Raw genomic sequence first — 16480 nt, 5'->3', positions numbered from 1 at the left:
TGAGGGTCATACTGGGGCCACACTGGAGGCCGGACGGACCCTTAGGCGGACGGACTGACAGGCCCGTGTCCCGGCCGCGCGGAGCCGGGCCGGGGCGTGGCTCACTCCGCCACCGTAGCCAATCGGGGGCCGGGGGCGTGCGCGCTGACCCAATGGCAGCGCTCGAGTGGGCGTTGCTAGGCGATAGGGTGATGGGACGGGTCGCCCTGGGCGCTTTGCCGGCCGCCGCCGGGCGAGTGCGGTTGTTGACCCGGCCGAGGGCGCCCCGCGCGGGGTTACTGCCGGTCACCGCAGCGCAGCGCGGATGGTCCTCCCTGCCCCGCCTCCCAAATTCGCGGGGCGGGCTCGGGAACCAGTGGAGAAGGTCCTGGGGCCGGGCCGGCCCCGGGGCCGGGCGGGCGCGCCTCCGGCTCCCCCGAGGCGGCCGCGGGGACAGGGCACGGCCATTTGGCGAGGGGGCTGTGCACGGACACCTCTCGCTGTGATTTGAACAAAGGAGCCTCCCTGGGCAGAGGCACTCGCGCGCGCACGTGGCCACTAGCACTCACGGGCCCGCACACGCACCAGCAGAGGCTCAGCCCTTCGTCTCTGCTCATCCGCGCACCCTCCCTTGTAATTCCCTTCTCAAATATTTGCCGAATTTACAAAAAAAAAAAAAAAAAAAAAAGCCCTTAACTTGCAGACCAAAAAGAAACAGACGGCCGGCCTTGGGGTCACGTGAGAATCCAAGAAGCCTGCCCTCCTAGCTTGGCGGCCACGCCCTGCGGCGCCCTGGCTCCCTTCTGGGTGGCAGACAGACCCTTCCCAGGCCAGAGGAGCCCTGGCAGTTCCCTGGGGCCAGCCCGCAGCTTCATTGTCATGATCTCAAACTCTGTAGCGCTCCTCGCCCTGCTCTCTGGCAACCCCTTCCACCCTGCCCTCAGGAGCTCAGGGATCATCAATGGAGCAGGGCACTGGCCAGGGGCGTTGAGGAACAGCACAGAACCGGTCTGGCACCAGAACCCAGAGAACACGGCCACACTGCACACACACACCCCACGGTGTCCCCCCAGGCTCCCAGGTAGGTCCCAGTGGCAGCTCCAGCCTTCCCCTTGGCTTGTCACTGCGGGCCGCTGATTCACACACGGGGACGAAGGGCAGGATAGGAAAAGGGGAGAGAAGGCCCCGAGGCCCCACAGCTGAAGTGCTGTCCCAAACAATGTTTCTGTAGGATTTTCTTCTCCTTCCTACTTGAGAGATGTCCAGGACTGTGCTGCACAGATACCCCCAGCTCTTGGTGCCTTAGACTGTCCTTGGCTCGCCTCCTGCTGGTCGGTGGGGCTCTGCTCACTGTAGCCTGCCTGGGGCCCAGGCGACGGGGGACAGTTCTGGGCTGGGGGGCTGGGATTGAGAGCCAGGCTGGAACCACAGGGGGCTGGAGACTCTCGTGGGCTCTGAAGTGCTTCTAGGGAAGATGACAGGGCCTCTCTCCTCACTTTTTCATCTAAAGGAAGCCACATGGCCACCCCTCACTTTAAGGGGCACATGCAAGAAACAGCGGAGCATGGAGGCCACTGGCACCAGCAGCAGCAAAACCGCTCCCAGCCTGCTGCCTCCTGGCAAATCACAAGTGACCCATTGCCGCTACAGTTCCCCAAGTGTGGTGCGCCCAGGATGGACGTATAGATTCTGATCTGCCTTCTTTCCCCAGAGATCGCAGCCTGACAACCAGATAAATGAGATGAAGTTCATGAAAGGTGCACTTTCCAAGGGGCCCGAAGGGGCCCTGCTCCAGGGCCAGCTGGGCCAGGCACCCGAGCATCCTTACCTGGTGGGGCTGCCAACCTTCATGCCTGGCCAGAGTGCAGGCCACATGCTGTGAGGGGCTGCTCTCTCCTCCTCTTGGTGGAAGGACATCCAGGAGTGAGGCAACCCTCCCTCTTCCACAGAAATGTGCCCCCTCAGGAGGGCTGCCTGTCCGCCACAGGCACACCAGCTGCACATCTCTCTTCAGGCCCCCTGAGCCCAGACCAGGCCCCAGGCCATGACCCTGAGTGCCCCTCGGGCTGCCTTTGGTCCCCCCAACCCCAGGAGGAGAGGTGAGGGTCACAGGGCAGGCAGCCAGCTCAGGCCAGGAGTGAGCTTCGTGCAGACCCACGCACTGTATGCCTGGCAGCTCCCCACAAGCTCTCTGCATGTCTCCAGGTGAAGCTCTCTGGGCACACCTGCCTCATACCTCCCCTTGTGGACCAGGAAGGCTCAGCCCTGGTCATGGAGTGAACCGTGAAATCTACAAGGTTGTGGCAGGCTTCCCGGGAGGTTCAACACCAGATTTGAGACTACATGCTGCTGTGGTCTGGGACTGTAATGGGCTCTGTATTCTAAACTAAAATACAAACGGTGGAGCAGGTGTGCTGGTGCCCAGAGCACTGGCGGTCGAACCTTCGACTCACTGAAAACTTGGCCGCGAGAGCCACCGTGCAAAGCCCAGGAACCTTTTACTGTGCTCCCCAAGTTAAAAGAGCCATTCGAGGCTCTGCGGGCGGGTGGTCCGTGAGGCTCCTTACAGCCCTGGAGAGGCTGCTCTCAGCTCACTGCCCCCACCTACACTTGAGTGCTGGTGTGCCACATATGTCCCTGACCCTGCAGAGGGGATGCAGCACCAAGGAGGAGGAGGGGGAGAAGCAGAGGCGAGGGTGGGGGAGAGGATGTGGGGGTGGGGAAGGGGAGGGAGGGAGAGCAGTGGAGGCAGGGCGGCCAAGGAGGTCATTCCTTGGAGTTGTAGTTACGAATCTTGGGGGGCTGCTGGCAGCCTTGAGGTTTTGCCGGACGAGCCCCGGGGTGTCCAGTGGGCTTGCCCCTTGCTTGGGCTTCCATCTTCGTCCCTTCGACGGCAAAGGCCACCCAGGGCCTGGTGGGGCTCCCCTCGGGGTGCTGGAGGCCGTAGGCTGCTGGAGATGCTGGGCGCTCTAGCAGGTGAAGAGAAATCAGAAAAGAAAGCAAGTCATTATGGGGCAGGGAAGGGTAGAAAAGGGCAGTGGACTCAGAAAGCTGGGCTTGCGGACTGTGAGCGGCCTTGCTTCTGGCCCGTGGGAACCAAGAGCCTACACCCACCCAGCTTGCTGCAGGAGCCCATGCTGGCCAGAGGCCCTTCCAAGGGAACTGGCCCTGTGTCCTGGCACAGAGGGTCTGGGTGGGCACGTGCTCTCCAGATGCTCCGCAGGGCCTGGGCCTGCCTGTCTACTGGGCACTCAGGACATTTGGCCCCTAAAACGGCATCTCCTGTTGTGCGCATTTCGTAACGGGTCCCACGGGGGTGCAGAGGTTAATGGTTGACTCATGACACTTCCCAGCCTGTCACGCCCCCACTCCCCGCCTTCTGGCCATGCTTGTCAGGCGCCTCCAACCGCCCAGCAGCCCTGACACGCGTGGCCAGGCGCAGGCCAAGGACCTGGGGGCTGCACCACACCTCGTGGGCATGGGCAGCCCTTGCAAGTGTCAGCGATGACTGTCTTTGTGCCACGGCACTGTAGGTGATTTTTCAAAAGCCCTTTGAGCTTCTCTCTCTAGTACCCTAGTTTTTAGAACTCAGAATGTACTTCTTTTGTAAAAATACCAAGACGATGTTATTAAAAACCAATTGTGAGATGCCAGCTCGGGGCGGCTCTCCCCCAACAGTGGGCCCCACAGGCAGGGCGGGGGTCTGGAGCCCCAGGAGGGTCCACACCAAAGGAGAACGTTGCCCAGGCGTGAAGACAGGGTAGGTGGGGTGGCTCACCCGTGCGACGCGTGCTCAGTGTCACTGAATCCACCACCCTGGGCCTGGCGGTGTGACAGTCTGGAGGGCCTGCCCAGCACATGGCCATGTGCTGCACAGGGGGGACCGCTAGATGGGACCAACCTGGGCGAGACCTGAAGACCAGGACTGGCCAGCGGGGTGGCTGCACAGCCTCCAAGGGCAAAAGGGACAGGGCTGGCATGGAGCCGGGAGGTGGGGAAAAGACCCAGGGCTGCAAGCACACATGTCCCGCACTCCGGGGCGCCATGAGCCAGGCACACCCAGGGCCCTGCCCTCCTATATCCTCGTGTTCCTCCTGCTCCTCTGGCATCTGGAGACTTCTAGAACCGCCCCTCCTTCCCTGGGGCCTTCCCAGGGTCACGCCCAGTAGCCTCCCTGCTGTACCCTCAGACCCAAAGCTGGGCCTGCCCTGCCTTCCTCCGGGCACCTAGAGGGTGGGTCCCTGGGCGTCCTCACGCTCCCCTCTGCCTCCTGTGACGCGGCTGCTTCCCTTTCATTAAGAATATGCCTGTGTCTCTGGTTCTTCAACCCCACACCAACTCCTCCTCCACACAGACCCTCCTAGCCCAGATGCCTTTACAAGTTAACCTGTGGGTTTACCTGCAAAGGAACCTCTGGTCCGCTCCATCCTGCCACCTGGGCCCCATGTTTGCTTGGTCTCCTTTTGGAATGCAGTGGCCCTGGGGGAGGGGCAGGGACAGGACCCTGAACACTGTGGTGCTGGGGGGTCCCTCTCTCCCCCCTCAGGGGTTCCATGGGTGTAGCCTGAGTTCATCCCAGAGGCACTGTCTGAGGAATTCCTGGGGATAGCAGGGTGGACGGAGAAGGGACAGCCCCGGTCTCAAGACCTTGGCTTGGGAGGCCCAGCTCCCTGTGACCAGCTGTCAGGAGCCAAGTGCCCGGCAGGCGGTTCCCCTGTTCGCTGGGAGCACAGGCTGGGCAGAACCCCCGCTTCCTGCCTAGGGGCAGGGCCCCTGAGCTGTGGGCAACCAGCTGGTTTCTGTCCTCTCCCTTCAGAGTTGCCCTGAGGGTGACTGGCTTCTCCAGAGCAGGGCAGTGCCGGCTCAGACACGAAGCTCTCTATTCTAAACTAAAATACAAACGGCGGAGCACGTGTGCTGGTGCCCAGAGCACTCGCAGTCGAACCTTCAGCTCACTGGAAACCCGGCCGCGAGAGCCACCATGCAAAGCCCAGGAACCTTTTACTGTGCTCCCCAAGTTAAAAGAGCCATTCGAGGCTCTGCGGGCGGGCGGTCCGTGAGGCTCCCTACAGCCCTGGGGAGGCTGCTCTCAGCTCACTGCCCCCACCTACACTTGAGTGCCCCCCAAGTTGGAAGAACAAACCTCTCATTTCCCAGTGTTAGAGATGTTGCAACGACGCTTCCTTGAGGACTGAATGGCCTTCCTAGAGGCTGCTCATGGTGACAGAATGTGGGTGCGGCCAAGCTTTCACGTAGCCTCCTCCATCTCTGCACTGAACTGTGCTGAACAGACACCTTTGAGTCCCTCCAGGGACACAGGGATGAGGTTCTGTATAAGGAGCCACATGAAGAACACACCACAAGAAGAGCTCACAAAGGAGAAAGCAAATTCAGAAGAAGCTGCTGGAGAAACAGGGAACTCAGAGCTACAGACACCCACAGCAATCCAAATGAGAATTCCAGAGACTGCTGCTTGGACGGTGGCGGTGTGCCGGAGTGGGAGGAGGGGAGTGTGTGGAGAACCTGCCTGTGACGTCGTCACAAGTCTGAGAAACCAGTAGGGCTGCGAACATGGGTGTGAGCAGATGAACCCATCCGAGGGCAAAACCAGAACATGTAACTTACGAAGCAGCAGAAGAAAACTTGCTGTCACCAGTGAGCAGCAGGAATGTAGAAAAATGAAACAGAAAGAACGTAAATAAATTGGAAATAAATAATATGGAGAATGAAGTCCAATATGTAAGAGTTAAATAAATATTAATGAGTTCAGCTCACTAAAGAAGAAAAAAATTCTCAAATTGGAGCTATTGAAAAAAAAGCAAAGATCCAACAAGATGTTGTAAAAGGACCCATTTAAAACAAAAGACGAATAAAAACTGAAAATAAAAAAATAAAATACAATTAGGCATAAAGTGTCACAAGGGGCAAAGAAGAACTGTGCACTGGTGAAGGGACAACTTCACAACACATTAAGTGACATCTGATAGAGGTGCAGAGCAAAACAGATAATCCCAAACAGGCAGATGAAAGTTTCAGTCACCCCTGTTGATCACAAGCCACACAGAGATGGCAAAGATTTAGTTAGTGGAACTAACTGGCTTGAGTTATTAGATACAGAGATGTATATTCAATATCTTGTAGTAAACTTTAATGAAAAAGAATATGAAAATGAATACGAAAATGAATATATGTGTGTATATGCATGACTGGGACACTGTGCTGCGCATCAGAAACTGACACATTGTAAGTGACTGTGCTCCAATTTTTTAAAAAAATAAATAAATAATTTAATTAACTATTAATAAAGTTCTTAAAAATATACCATTATCAAGTAAAGTTTGTCCCAGTAACACAAGGCTGGTTCAATATCAGAAAGTCTACCACCATATTTCACCACAATAAACAAATTAAAAAAATATATATATATATGATTATCTCAATCAATGCAGAAAAAACATCGGATGAGGTTTAACAAGTATTTATGATCAAAACTCTTAGTGAATCAAGAATGCAAGGGGAAATATTAACTTGACGGAGGCTATTTTGTAAAACACACAGCCATCACTTTACTGAGTGGAAAACCAGCCTCAATCCCTTCAAGTCAGGGAGGAAGACAAGTTGTCCCCCGTGACGCTCCCAGGGCCCCAACCAGCTCTGCAAGGAAAGCAAAAGAAGTAAGGAGGGTGAGAAGAGAAGGGAAGAACCAGTCGCTGTCTGAAGACAGCATGACTGTTCCCGCAGAGGAAGCAGCCCTAGAGACGTGTGAACTGCTTGCTGGTGAGGACACGGACTCAGCAGGGTGGGGGGCAGGCCGCCGGGCATCCCAAGCACCCCCCCCCACCCCAGAACGCAGCAAATAGAAGGAGGCTCTGGACATGGGGTCTCACGGGGACGCAGCCGGACGCCCTGTCGTCAGGGTCTGTGGCCGGAGGGTGGCTGCTGGTTTCCATGGCGGCTCCCGCCACCAGCACCTGGTGGCCTCCACTCAGCGAAGGGGGACCCAGACCATCGTCTCTTTACAGAGGGAGTGTGGAGTTTGCAGTGTTTTCCAGGGAGCAAATAACCTGTGCGAATCAGGAAGACAGAAGCGGGGTTTGATACGCTATACACTGATTTCCAATTTTTTTTTTTTTAAGTTGAGGTGCTATTTCATCAAAGAAAATCTCGAGTGCAGGCCTCCAGTGAAGGGCAGCTCTGGCTGCGATGAGGGTACAAGGCCTCCAGCCTCTCTCGAGGCCCTTCCGAGGGACCCGACGCCCCGGGGGAAGACCCTGCCCTGATGACCTCCCCAGGAGTCCTCAGCGCCGCAGGGGAGAATAATTAAGAGCCCGAGTGAGTAAACACACAGGAATGAGAAGAATCCGGAGGCAGGAGGCCTGGTCTCTCCCACTTTGGCTCCTCTTCATTCTGCCTGTGTGGGACTCTGCTCTCCCAGACGAGCTACTGAGGCTGGAGCAGGGCCCCGGGGCAGGAAGGGCCCCGGGGCAGGAGGGGCCCCGGACAGCCGTGCTCATCGGAGCCACGCTCATCCACAGCGCCCCCAGCTGGAGGATGCTGAACGCAGATGATCCTTACTTGTTTTTTTTTTAAAAAAAATGATTTCTATTGAGCTATAATTTACATACAATAAAGTGTACCCGCTGGACGTGTCCATTTCAGGGGGCTGTAGAAAACGTGCTCATCCATGTACCGTCGCTCGCAGTGTCCCTGCTCCGGCCCTGAGCAACCAGCACCATCACTGCCGAGATGGATGGTTTCCAGTTTCCCGGGACAGGAGGACACCAGGCCTTGCCTGATGCCTGGTTCTTGCAGAGGCCATAGAGACGCTTCCGAGACTCACTCCCCTTGTCACACGTGTCGGGGGCTCTCTCCTTGCGGGCAGTGGTCCTTCCTGTGGCTGCACAGTCACTTGCTTTCCCACTTATCTGCCGGTGGGTGTCTGAGTTGTCCCCAGCCCGACCTGTGTGTTAAGGCCTGCGGGTGCACGATGGAAGTGAGTGGTTGGGTGGTGCAGTCAGCAGACACTGCGTGTCTAACTTCACAAGAAACTGCCCCGCTCTTTCCCAAGGCAGCTGGGCGCAGCGCGCTCCGCCAGGTGTGTGCGAGGTCCAGCTGCCCCTTGATGACGCCATGCTTTTGTGTGTGTTCGGTCGTCTGAGTGAACACGCAGTGGCACTTTGCTGTGGATTGAACTTCCATTTCCCTGACGGCTACTGATGAACACCTTTCATGGGCTCGCTGGCCATCAGCATCTCTTCTTTTGTAAAGTGTCTTTTCAAGTGTTTTGGCTATTTATTTATTTACTGTTTAATGGATTGAACCCAGGACCTCACGCATGCTAAGCACACGCTCCACCACGGAGCTATACCCTCCCCCCTTGGCTACTTCTAAATTGGACTTATTTGTTTACTACTGAGTTGTCAAGTTCTTTGTCCGTGTGGATTCCAATATTTTACCCCAGCCCACGGCTCATCTTCTTGGCAGGGTCATGGGAGAAGCAGGACGCGAACATTTTGATGAAGTCCAAGCTATCCGTTTTTTTTTTTTTCTTTATGGTTGGGACCGTTTTTGTCCTAAGAAATCTTCGCCCATCCCAAAGTCACAAAGATTTTCCCCTATGCTTTCTTCTAGAAGTTTTGTACTTTTTAGCTTTAAACTTAGGCCTGTGATGGATTTTGAATTGATTTTTGCATCTGATGTAAGAGTTAAGATTTACTTTGTTCCCCACATAGATACCTAGTTGTTCCAGCACGACTTACTGCATAAACCATCCATTCTCCTTAAACTGCAGTAATTGAAAAATCAGTGAGCAGGTCACTAGCTCAGTGGCAGAGTGCTTGCTTAGTGTGCATGAGGTCCTGGCTTCAGTGCCCAACATCTCCACTGAAAAAAAAGCAATGACCACATACATATGTGCGTATGTGCCTCTATTTCGTCTCTTCTTATGCCAACAACACGCTGTGCTGTTTACCAGAGCTTTACAGCGAGTCTTAAGGTCAAGTAGTTTAAGTGCCTTCAACTTTGTTCTTCTTCAAGACTGCTGTGATATTCTGTATTCTTTGCATTTCCATGTACATTTTAATTTTCAATTTCAATTTTTAAAGCCTGCTGGGATTTTGATTCAGATTCTGTTAAATCTATGGGTAAACTTTGGAAGACATGACATCTTAACATTGACTGTTCCAATCCATGAATATGGTATATATTTCCATTGTTTGGGTCTTAATATTCCCCCAGCGATTTCTTTTGCAGGATATAGGTATTGTGTTCAGTGTGTCCCCAAGTATTTCATGGTTATGGATGCTATTGTTAATAGTATTTTTTATTGCAGTTTCCAATTTTCATTGCTAGATAGAGTGATACAATTGATTTGGTATATTGATCTTGTACCCTCGGTCTTTGCTAAAGTCACTTTGTCATTCTAGATTTGTTTCATAGGTTATTTAGAATTTTTTATGTACCAGATAACACAGTGTGTGAGTAAAGACGATTTTACTTCTTCTTTTGCAGGAGGATGTCCATGCTCCCTGTTTTCTCGCTTTATTACACGGCTGGGGCCTCTGGCACGGTGCCGGGGGGAAGGACTGCGCGCGGGCATCCGCCTTTCACCATGAAGTACAACGTTAGCTGTAGACTTCTCACAGATGCCCTCTGTCAGAGTTAAGACGTTTCCTTTGACCCCTAATTTGCTGAGTTTTTTGTTTGTTTGTTTGAGCTGGTGTTCAATTTTGTTGAATACTTTTCCTGTGTGTATTTACACAACTGTATGGTTTTTCTTTTTTTTTTTTTTTTTAATCTGTTAATATAGCATATTGATGTTTTAATGTTATACCAACTTGTCATTGCCAGAGTAATACCCACTGGGTCTGGATATCCTAGCCTCTTCATGAATCATTGGGTTTGATATTCTAATATTTCATTAAGAATTTTTTGGTCTATGTTCTTTAAGGATATTGGCCCATAGTCTTTCCTTCCTGGAATGTCTCTGTCTGGCCTTGGTATCAGGGCAGTGCTGGCCTCATGAAATGAACTGCACGTCTTCTGCCACCCTTTACTGTTTGCAAACGCGCTTGGATGGGATTAATATTCTTTCTTAGATGTTTATGTCACCAGTGAAGCCACCTGGCCTGGAGTCTGTGTGGGAAGGCTTTAAGTTCTACCACCAACTGCTTGGAGAGACAGACGCCTAGTCACATTTCTCCTTCTCCTTGAAGCAGGTTTGGTAACGTGGGTCTTGCAGGGAATTTGCCAGTTTTATCAAGCTGTTGGCCTGCAGTTGTTCTTACTTCATGATCATCTCCTTAATACCCCCAGGCCCTGCAGCAATGCCCCCGCTTTCATTCCTTGTAATTTTTAACTGGCTGTTGGACATTTTCACTACGGTGCTCACATTTTCTTGTCTTTTTTTTAGCATGTTGGGCTTTGCTCTTTAGGCAGTCAGGTGCCTCGTTTGGTCATTTCTAAGACTGGTTTTAAACTCTTCCAAGCTAGGTCTAGACAGGCCTGCCCGTCAGGGACAGTGCTACGACCAAGGTGTGCCTTCTCTGGGTCTCGGCTGAGTGACGGCTGGAGCATCCTCCCTACCCCTGAGGGCTCCGGAAATGGTTCAGCTTACAAGCTGTCTTTCCTTTGCCTGGATTTGCGGAGTTTTATTCCATACATCTGTGGGCTAGTACACAGTAAGGACTCAAGAGAATCCCCAGGCAGATTTCTGGAGCTTTCTTCTGCATACCACTCCCCTCTCTGGACTCTCTCCTGTGTCTTCCAGCCCTTCTGCCTCCCCGAATCCTGACTGCTGTTTCCTCCGCCCCGGAAGGCACTGAGCTCTGCTTGGCGATCCCCTCCCTGTGCCTGCAACCCAGAAACTGCCTCTGGGCCGGGAGCCGTGGCACCTGAAAGGCCCCGGCTGTCCTCCTTCCTTCGAGAGTCCCAGTCCTGTGCCGCCTATTTCCCGATATCTGAGAACAGCGTTTTCGTATATTCTGTTTATGGAGGGGTGTTGACGTCTAGTCCTCAGCCTGCTCAGAAGCAGGAGTGGGCGCTAGTCATGCTGTGGCCGCAGAATACCCACCACCAAAGTATGAGCCAATCCGGCTACTTCTTAAAGTATTTACTTTGTTTTCAAAGTTATTTCAACACAAGTTTTTTCCTAAGTGGCAGAACTTGTTTCATCATAACAGCCTCAAGAGAAGAGCTAGTAAAGATCTGTTTGACCATCTGTTTCTCGAAAAGTACCTCCCCCAAAGTCTCAGGTTATGGGCATCGGTAAAGGCAGGGAGCTGGAGTTGCTCCCTTAATTCAAGACACTGCACTGCTCCCTCCTTTGAACAGAACGCTGCTTCCTCCGTTTCTCTGGCTGCAGTCACAAGAGGGTGCTGCGGGATGTGCACACCCCTCTCAGGACAGTTTCCTGGGGTCCTGGGCTCTCATTCAGTGCCGCCCTGATGAGACAGGAGGGGGCAGGGGACAGCCGTTCAAGGGGTGATACAGCAGTTCGCATCAAAATGGTGGAAGATCCAGCCCCCCGCAGGCCCTGAGGCTCAGAATGATAAGAGATTTCACTTCTAGCAGAACTTGAGCTTCATTATAGGCCGACTGTAATGTATCAGCAGGGTGAATAACACGCCCACAGGCACCGTGGCCGTCCCAAGGCTGGCCACAGAAGGTCAGAGTGGGAAGTGGCCACCTTCCTGGGAACCCCAGCCCCTTCCCCAGGCCACTTAGACTGGCCCTCCACGTATTAGCACATGAAGCCACCAAGCCCATAAATACTGGCAACATGGCACCTCGCCGCCACCTCTCTCTCTCTTCTGAGACGGCCCGCTCTCTGTCTACGGAGTGTGTACCTACTTTTAATCTGAGCACCCAGCCCCCACACCTCGTGGCCTTTCTCTTGCCTTTCAATGTCTCTCTGAATAAATCTACCTTCACTCAGCTGTGGCTCGCTCTTGACTTCTTTCCTCTGCGAAGCCAAGGACCCACGCTTGGCGGGGCACCTCCCAGGGGCTCAACTGAAGCCTGGGACACGGCCCTCCTCACGCCCCACATCTGTTTTCCTGCATCACTGAGAGTAGTAACAGGCAGAGCCACAAAGACAAAGGTGACACTGGCGACAATGGGGCAGGACCCCTTTGCCACAGCGCTCAAGGAGCCTCCGGCCACATTCCCCTCCCCAATGCAGGCACTGTGATGGTGGTGAGCCAGCGCTGAGCCCTTCTGACAGCGGCTCGTGTCCCATCCCCGCACACCTAGTGTGGAGGACACGCCTCCCTGGTTCACACAGGCCCCCTTCCCCAGGGGTGAGGCCTGGCGATCTCTGCGCTGGGTCTGCCCCCTCACCACGATACACCGGGAGCCTGAGGTCCACCCCCCAGAACAGAGCTCAGAGGCGAGGGCCAGTCCCCGGCTTGCACGTAGGTGTGAGGACCACAGATGGGAAGAACAGAGTGGAAGGCTCCAGGTGTGTTTACCCTGCAATCACAAACTGTCCTCCGAGGCCACCTGTCCCGTGTGACTGTCACCTTCTCCTTTGTATCCCAGGGCTGCACCGCGCGCAGCCCTGGGCATCTGAGCTTGCTCCCCTGTTCTCCGCCCCTGGGTTTCAGGACAAACAAAAAGCACCTGTGGGGAGGCCGGATGGCGAGATGCCTGGTCTCAAGTTCAGAGGATGTTTTTACGTCCTCAGAGCACAGCCGAGACAGCAGAGCCACGCTGAATCACAGCCCGACCTCAGAGGAAGGCCCAGAACCCTGCTTCTGAGTCCAAGCAGCCATCAGGGGAGGCCTGGAACGACCTCCTCTCAGACACACACAACTCCAGGAAGAGGTGTGTCCTGGGGCCCACTTGGCAGAGGCCGGGGACACCCCGCAGCACGTCCTGCTGGACAAGGACGCGGCCAGGCGGACCTGCCGCATGTGCTCTGCAGCACAATCACGTGTGCCTCCCAGGGCACGAGAACCTCAGAGCGCTGGAGGTCACTCTGCCAGAGGCTGTCCCCTGTGGCTGGGGTCAGGCTCCCCAGGCATGGAGCTCACAGGCTGAACTGCAATTTGGACGGTGCTTTGATTTTTTTAACTAGTTGCCAATATTCAAAAGCTGAAACCTTCCATATAAAACACAAGATACCCAGCATTTCTTAAAGAAACGGAAAGATCTGGCTCGTTCGGCCTACACTGCCAGGGAGGGGCAGCTGTGGGCTGGCATCGCCCACTGCCTCTGCTGGACAGGCCAGCCGGCCAGCCCCCAGCCCCGTGTCAGCACTGCCCGGGAGGCAGACACCTGCTGCCTGGCACCCGGACACTGACAGCTGGACTCTCCTCAGCCAGGTGGGCTGAGGGGCTGGAGCCAGGCGGCTTGGATTCTGGTTGTGACTCAGGAACTGGGGGCTGTGTGACCCTGGGCAACCTGCCCAGCATCTCCAGGCCTGGGCATCTTGGTCTGATGCTGAGGGCTGGCCTCCAGGAGCTCCTGGGCAAGGAACCCAGTGTGGTGGACGGAGGCCTGGGCTAACAGCTAAGGTGGCGCCACGTGAGCAAGGGCGGGGCTGAGAACAGGAGGTGGCTTCCCAGGCCCTCAGATTAAGAGCAGCCGGGCAGGTGTGGTTCAGGTACCACCTGTGCAGTGAGATCTGCAGAGAAAAGCTCTCACACACAGGGGGGTTAAAAATAACTGCGGATTAGCAGCCAGTTAACAGGCTCATGCAGGCCTCATCTTATAAAGCTTATGCAACCCTTGTTAAAGGGAAAAAATTTGATTTTGGAAGAAAATGGAATTTTCAAAAGAACAAAAATTTAAAGAAGAAAACCCTAACACTGTACTCTTGAAAAGCTTTATCCCCTCTCGCTCCCTCATCCCTGGGGGAGGCAGGTGGGGGACACCCAGGAGAAAGCGGGTCTCCCCAGACCCCACAGCAGAAGCCTGGTGCTGCACTGCTCAGAATGCAGCGGGGAAGGCGGTCGGCCCCTGGGGCAGGCCCAGTGGTGCCTGTCTTTCTGCGGGAGGCCACATTCCTCCCAAGCTCCTGCCCACTATCCGTGTGACCCCAGGGACAACCTTGGCCCCTCCTGACATCCGCCCAGAGCCCTGAGGAGGAGGCGGGGGTGGAATGCCGGCTGGGACTTGGGAATTCTGACTACCTGGCCTTGGGTGGTGACTCGGTGCCCTGGGCCTTGGTGTCCTCACTTGAAGACGGGGACCCAGTGGCTGGAGTGCCTTGGTTTACTGTGAGGAGCAGGGCCTTCGCTCTGGTGAGCCTCCAGCTGGACTCCGCTCCTTGAGAAATCGCTCAGATGGCCGTATTTATTATGGTAACAATTGGTATCCAGCCCCTCCCTCCCCTGAGCCCAGCCCCCTCCCCAGAGCAGGCCTGCCGCCCCTTTCGGAGCACTTTTCTACCCTCCTGTGTCCCAACTTCATGACCACATGAACACGCATCTTCTTCCGTTGCAAGCTTTCATGGTCACCTTGGAAAAGGGTGCAAACCTGAACGACCCACAAACCACACAGAAAATGGTCAATCTCACCCACAATTTGAAAACTGCAAAATAAAATCAATGATGAAATACCATGTTTCACCTATCAGATAGACAAACAGGAAAATGCCCGATGAAGACCTGCCAGTGCTGGAGAGAGGACAGGTGCTCTGCCCCATGGCCGTGGACATGAATTGAGCCAACGCCCACAGGGTGATTTGGTAACACCCTCAGAGCTCAAACCACCCACACCTCTGACCCAGCAATTCCAGGTTTAGACACACCAGATCCATGAGTGCCCCGCAGGCACCGCAAGCTCACTGCAGCGCCGCTGAAGCTGAAGACTGCAAGGGATCCCAATGTCCCTGAACGCGAGACAGGCTAACGTGGCGGGCCACTCAGCTGCCACAGGGCCTCTCCACTCCACGTCCACCGCTGCAGAGCGACACCGCAGACAGAGGCTCAGAAGCGGGAAGAGGACACACACGCACATTTCAACACACCCTCTACAGCCAGGGTGGCGTGCGGGCCCGTCCGAGGGGAGCGGGGAGCTGGACGGACAGCCAGGTGACCGGGGACGGGAGGAGGAGGCCGACTGTCACCTGGAGCCCCCTGCGCTGTTTTAGTTTCTTAGCCACGTGGGGCTGGACGGGTCTTCAGCCCCTCTGCGCCAGGGGATGCGCCACACGGCGCCGAGCGGGGCCACCTGCACACGCAGCGGGGACACATGGGAGGCTGATGACTCCCACAGCCCCTGGGACAGACCCACCAATAAATGCCCTCCAAGAAGGCCGAGCGGCCCGGCCTTGCCCCCCAAGGGCTGGCTGGCCTCGAGCTCAGATGCCTGTCTTTTCTGGTGCCGCCCGGGCTGTGTCCGCCCTCACGGTGCACCTGCTCAGCCTGGATGACTGACTTTTGCCATGTTGGAAATCTCTTTCTAGTTGGGTTAGTTATGAGGTTAAAAAAGAAGAATCTTAGAAATCGGGATTTTTAGGTCACATTTAAGGTTATCACCTTCTAGTCGCTTGTAAATAGTTCCAATTCTGTGTATTTTCAGGTTTGATTTGAAGGCATTTAACGGCGCCCGGCCGCGGTGGAGCGCGTGGTCAGAGGTGGGAAGTGGGGGAGAGGCCCACACCCGCCCTCGGCTCCGACATGCCTCTCAGCCCAGGTGGGGCCTCTGCCCTGCGCCGTGGTGCCTAGCCCAGGCCCACAGTTTGCCAGAGCAGCTGATGTGGATGAGGGCTGGGCTCACTCCACCCTCTTCCCAAGCATGTTACTGCTCTAGATATCGCAAAATCTAGTTTCTTAGCTTCAAGGAAAACTCTGTGCCTCTTTTGTTAGACTTGCACTTACTGGTTACTTCAATTTGGAGAAAACAGCTATCTTTCTAATATATTTTTTTTGTAAAGGGTTTTTTTTTTGTTGTGTAACATAATTTAAGGCAATAAATTTTTTAAAAGAATTTCACACATGTTCTGATTCTTTCCACAGCCCATCAACCCTTAGTTCCTCCAACATCTGAGTCGTCATCTTCAAGACAGCCCTTCCAGTAATGTTTGCTCAGTCAGCAGCTGTCAGTCCACAGTTCTTCTCGTCGGGCTTCTATGATGTCCAGCGGAACATGAGCACGGTTCAAAGGCTCCTCACCGGGAACCTGTGGGATCCAATTTTCTCAAGCAGCTGACTTCGGGACTATCACATGTTTGGGGTCGGGGAAGACGAGTCTGCCTGGCTCTGAATTTCAGGCACCCTCTAAATATGCATTCAGTTCAAATCATTTACTCCTAAGCTCGTCACACCCTAGACCAGTGCTGATCGTTGCCAATTCCTAAGATAAAAAAGTTTGACTGTTACTAGGTTTTTCATAGTTTATTTAGCAGCTCTGTCTTGTAGTTCCTTCCACAGATCTAACATGTAGTTAGTTCTGTGAGTAAAGGAAACCACAGTTACTCTATGAGGCATTGACAGTGATGCAGGTCTACGAAGACGTATCTCTCTAATACTTAACACTTCCATCCAGGAAGAGT

The 16480-nt window shown here is 54.4% G+C and overlaps 1 protein-coding gene across 1 annotated transcript in view; it reads right to left on the bottom strand.

Moving 5' to 3' along the window:
* Positions 1–656: 656 nt before the first annotated feature.
* The window catches only part of CCDC57 (coiled-coil domain containing 57), an 82199-nt gene continuing 66375 nt past the window's right edge, over positions 657–16480 (bottom strand). The window contains exon 25 of the mRNA XM_031469406.2: positions 657–2948. Coding sequence (XP_031325266.2) covers positions 2746–2948 — 203 coding nt within the window. The 3' untranslated portion in view covers positions 657–2745. The remainder of the gene's footprint in view (positions 2949–16480) is intronic.

This window comes from Camelus dromedarius, chromosome 16 (assembly GCF_036321535.1).
Source record: "Camelus dromedarius isolate mCamDro1 chromosome 16, mCamDro1.pat, whole genome shotgun sequence".
NCBI lineage: Eukaryota > Metazoa > Chordata > Mammalia > Artiodactyla > Camelidae > Camelus > Camelus dromedarius.
Note: the sequence above shows the minus strand (reverse complement) of the source record. Positions and strands in the feature narration are given on the sequence as shown.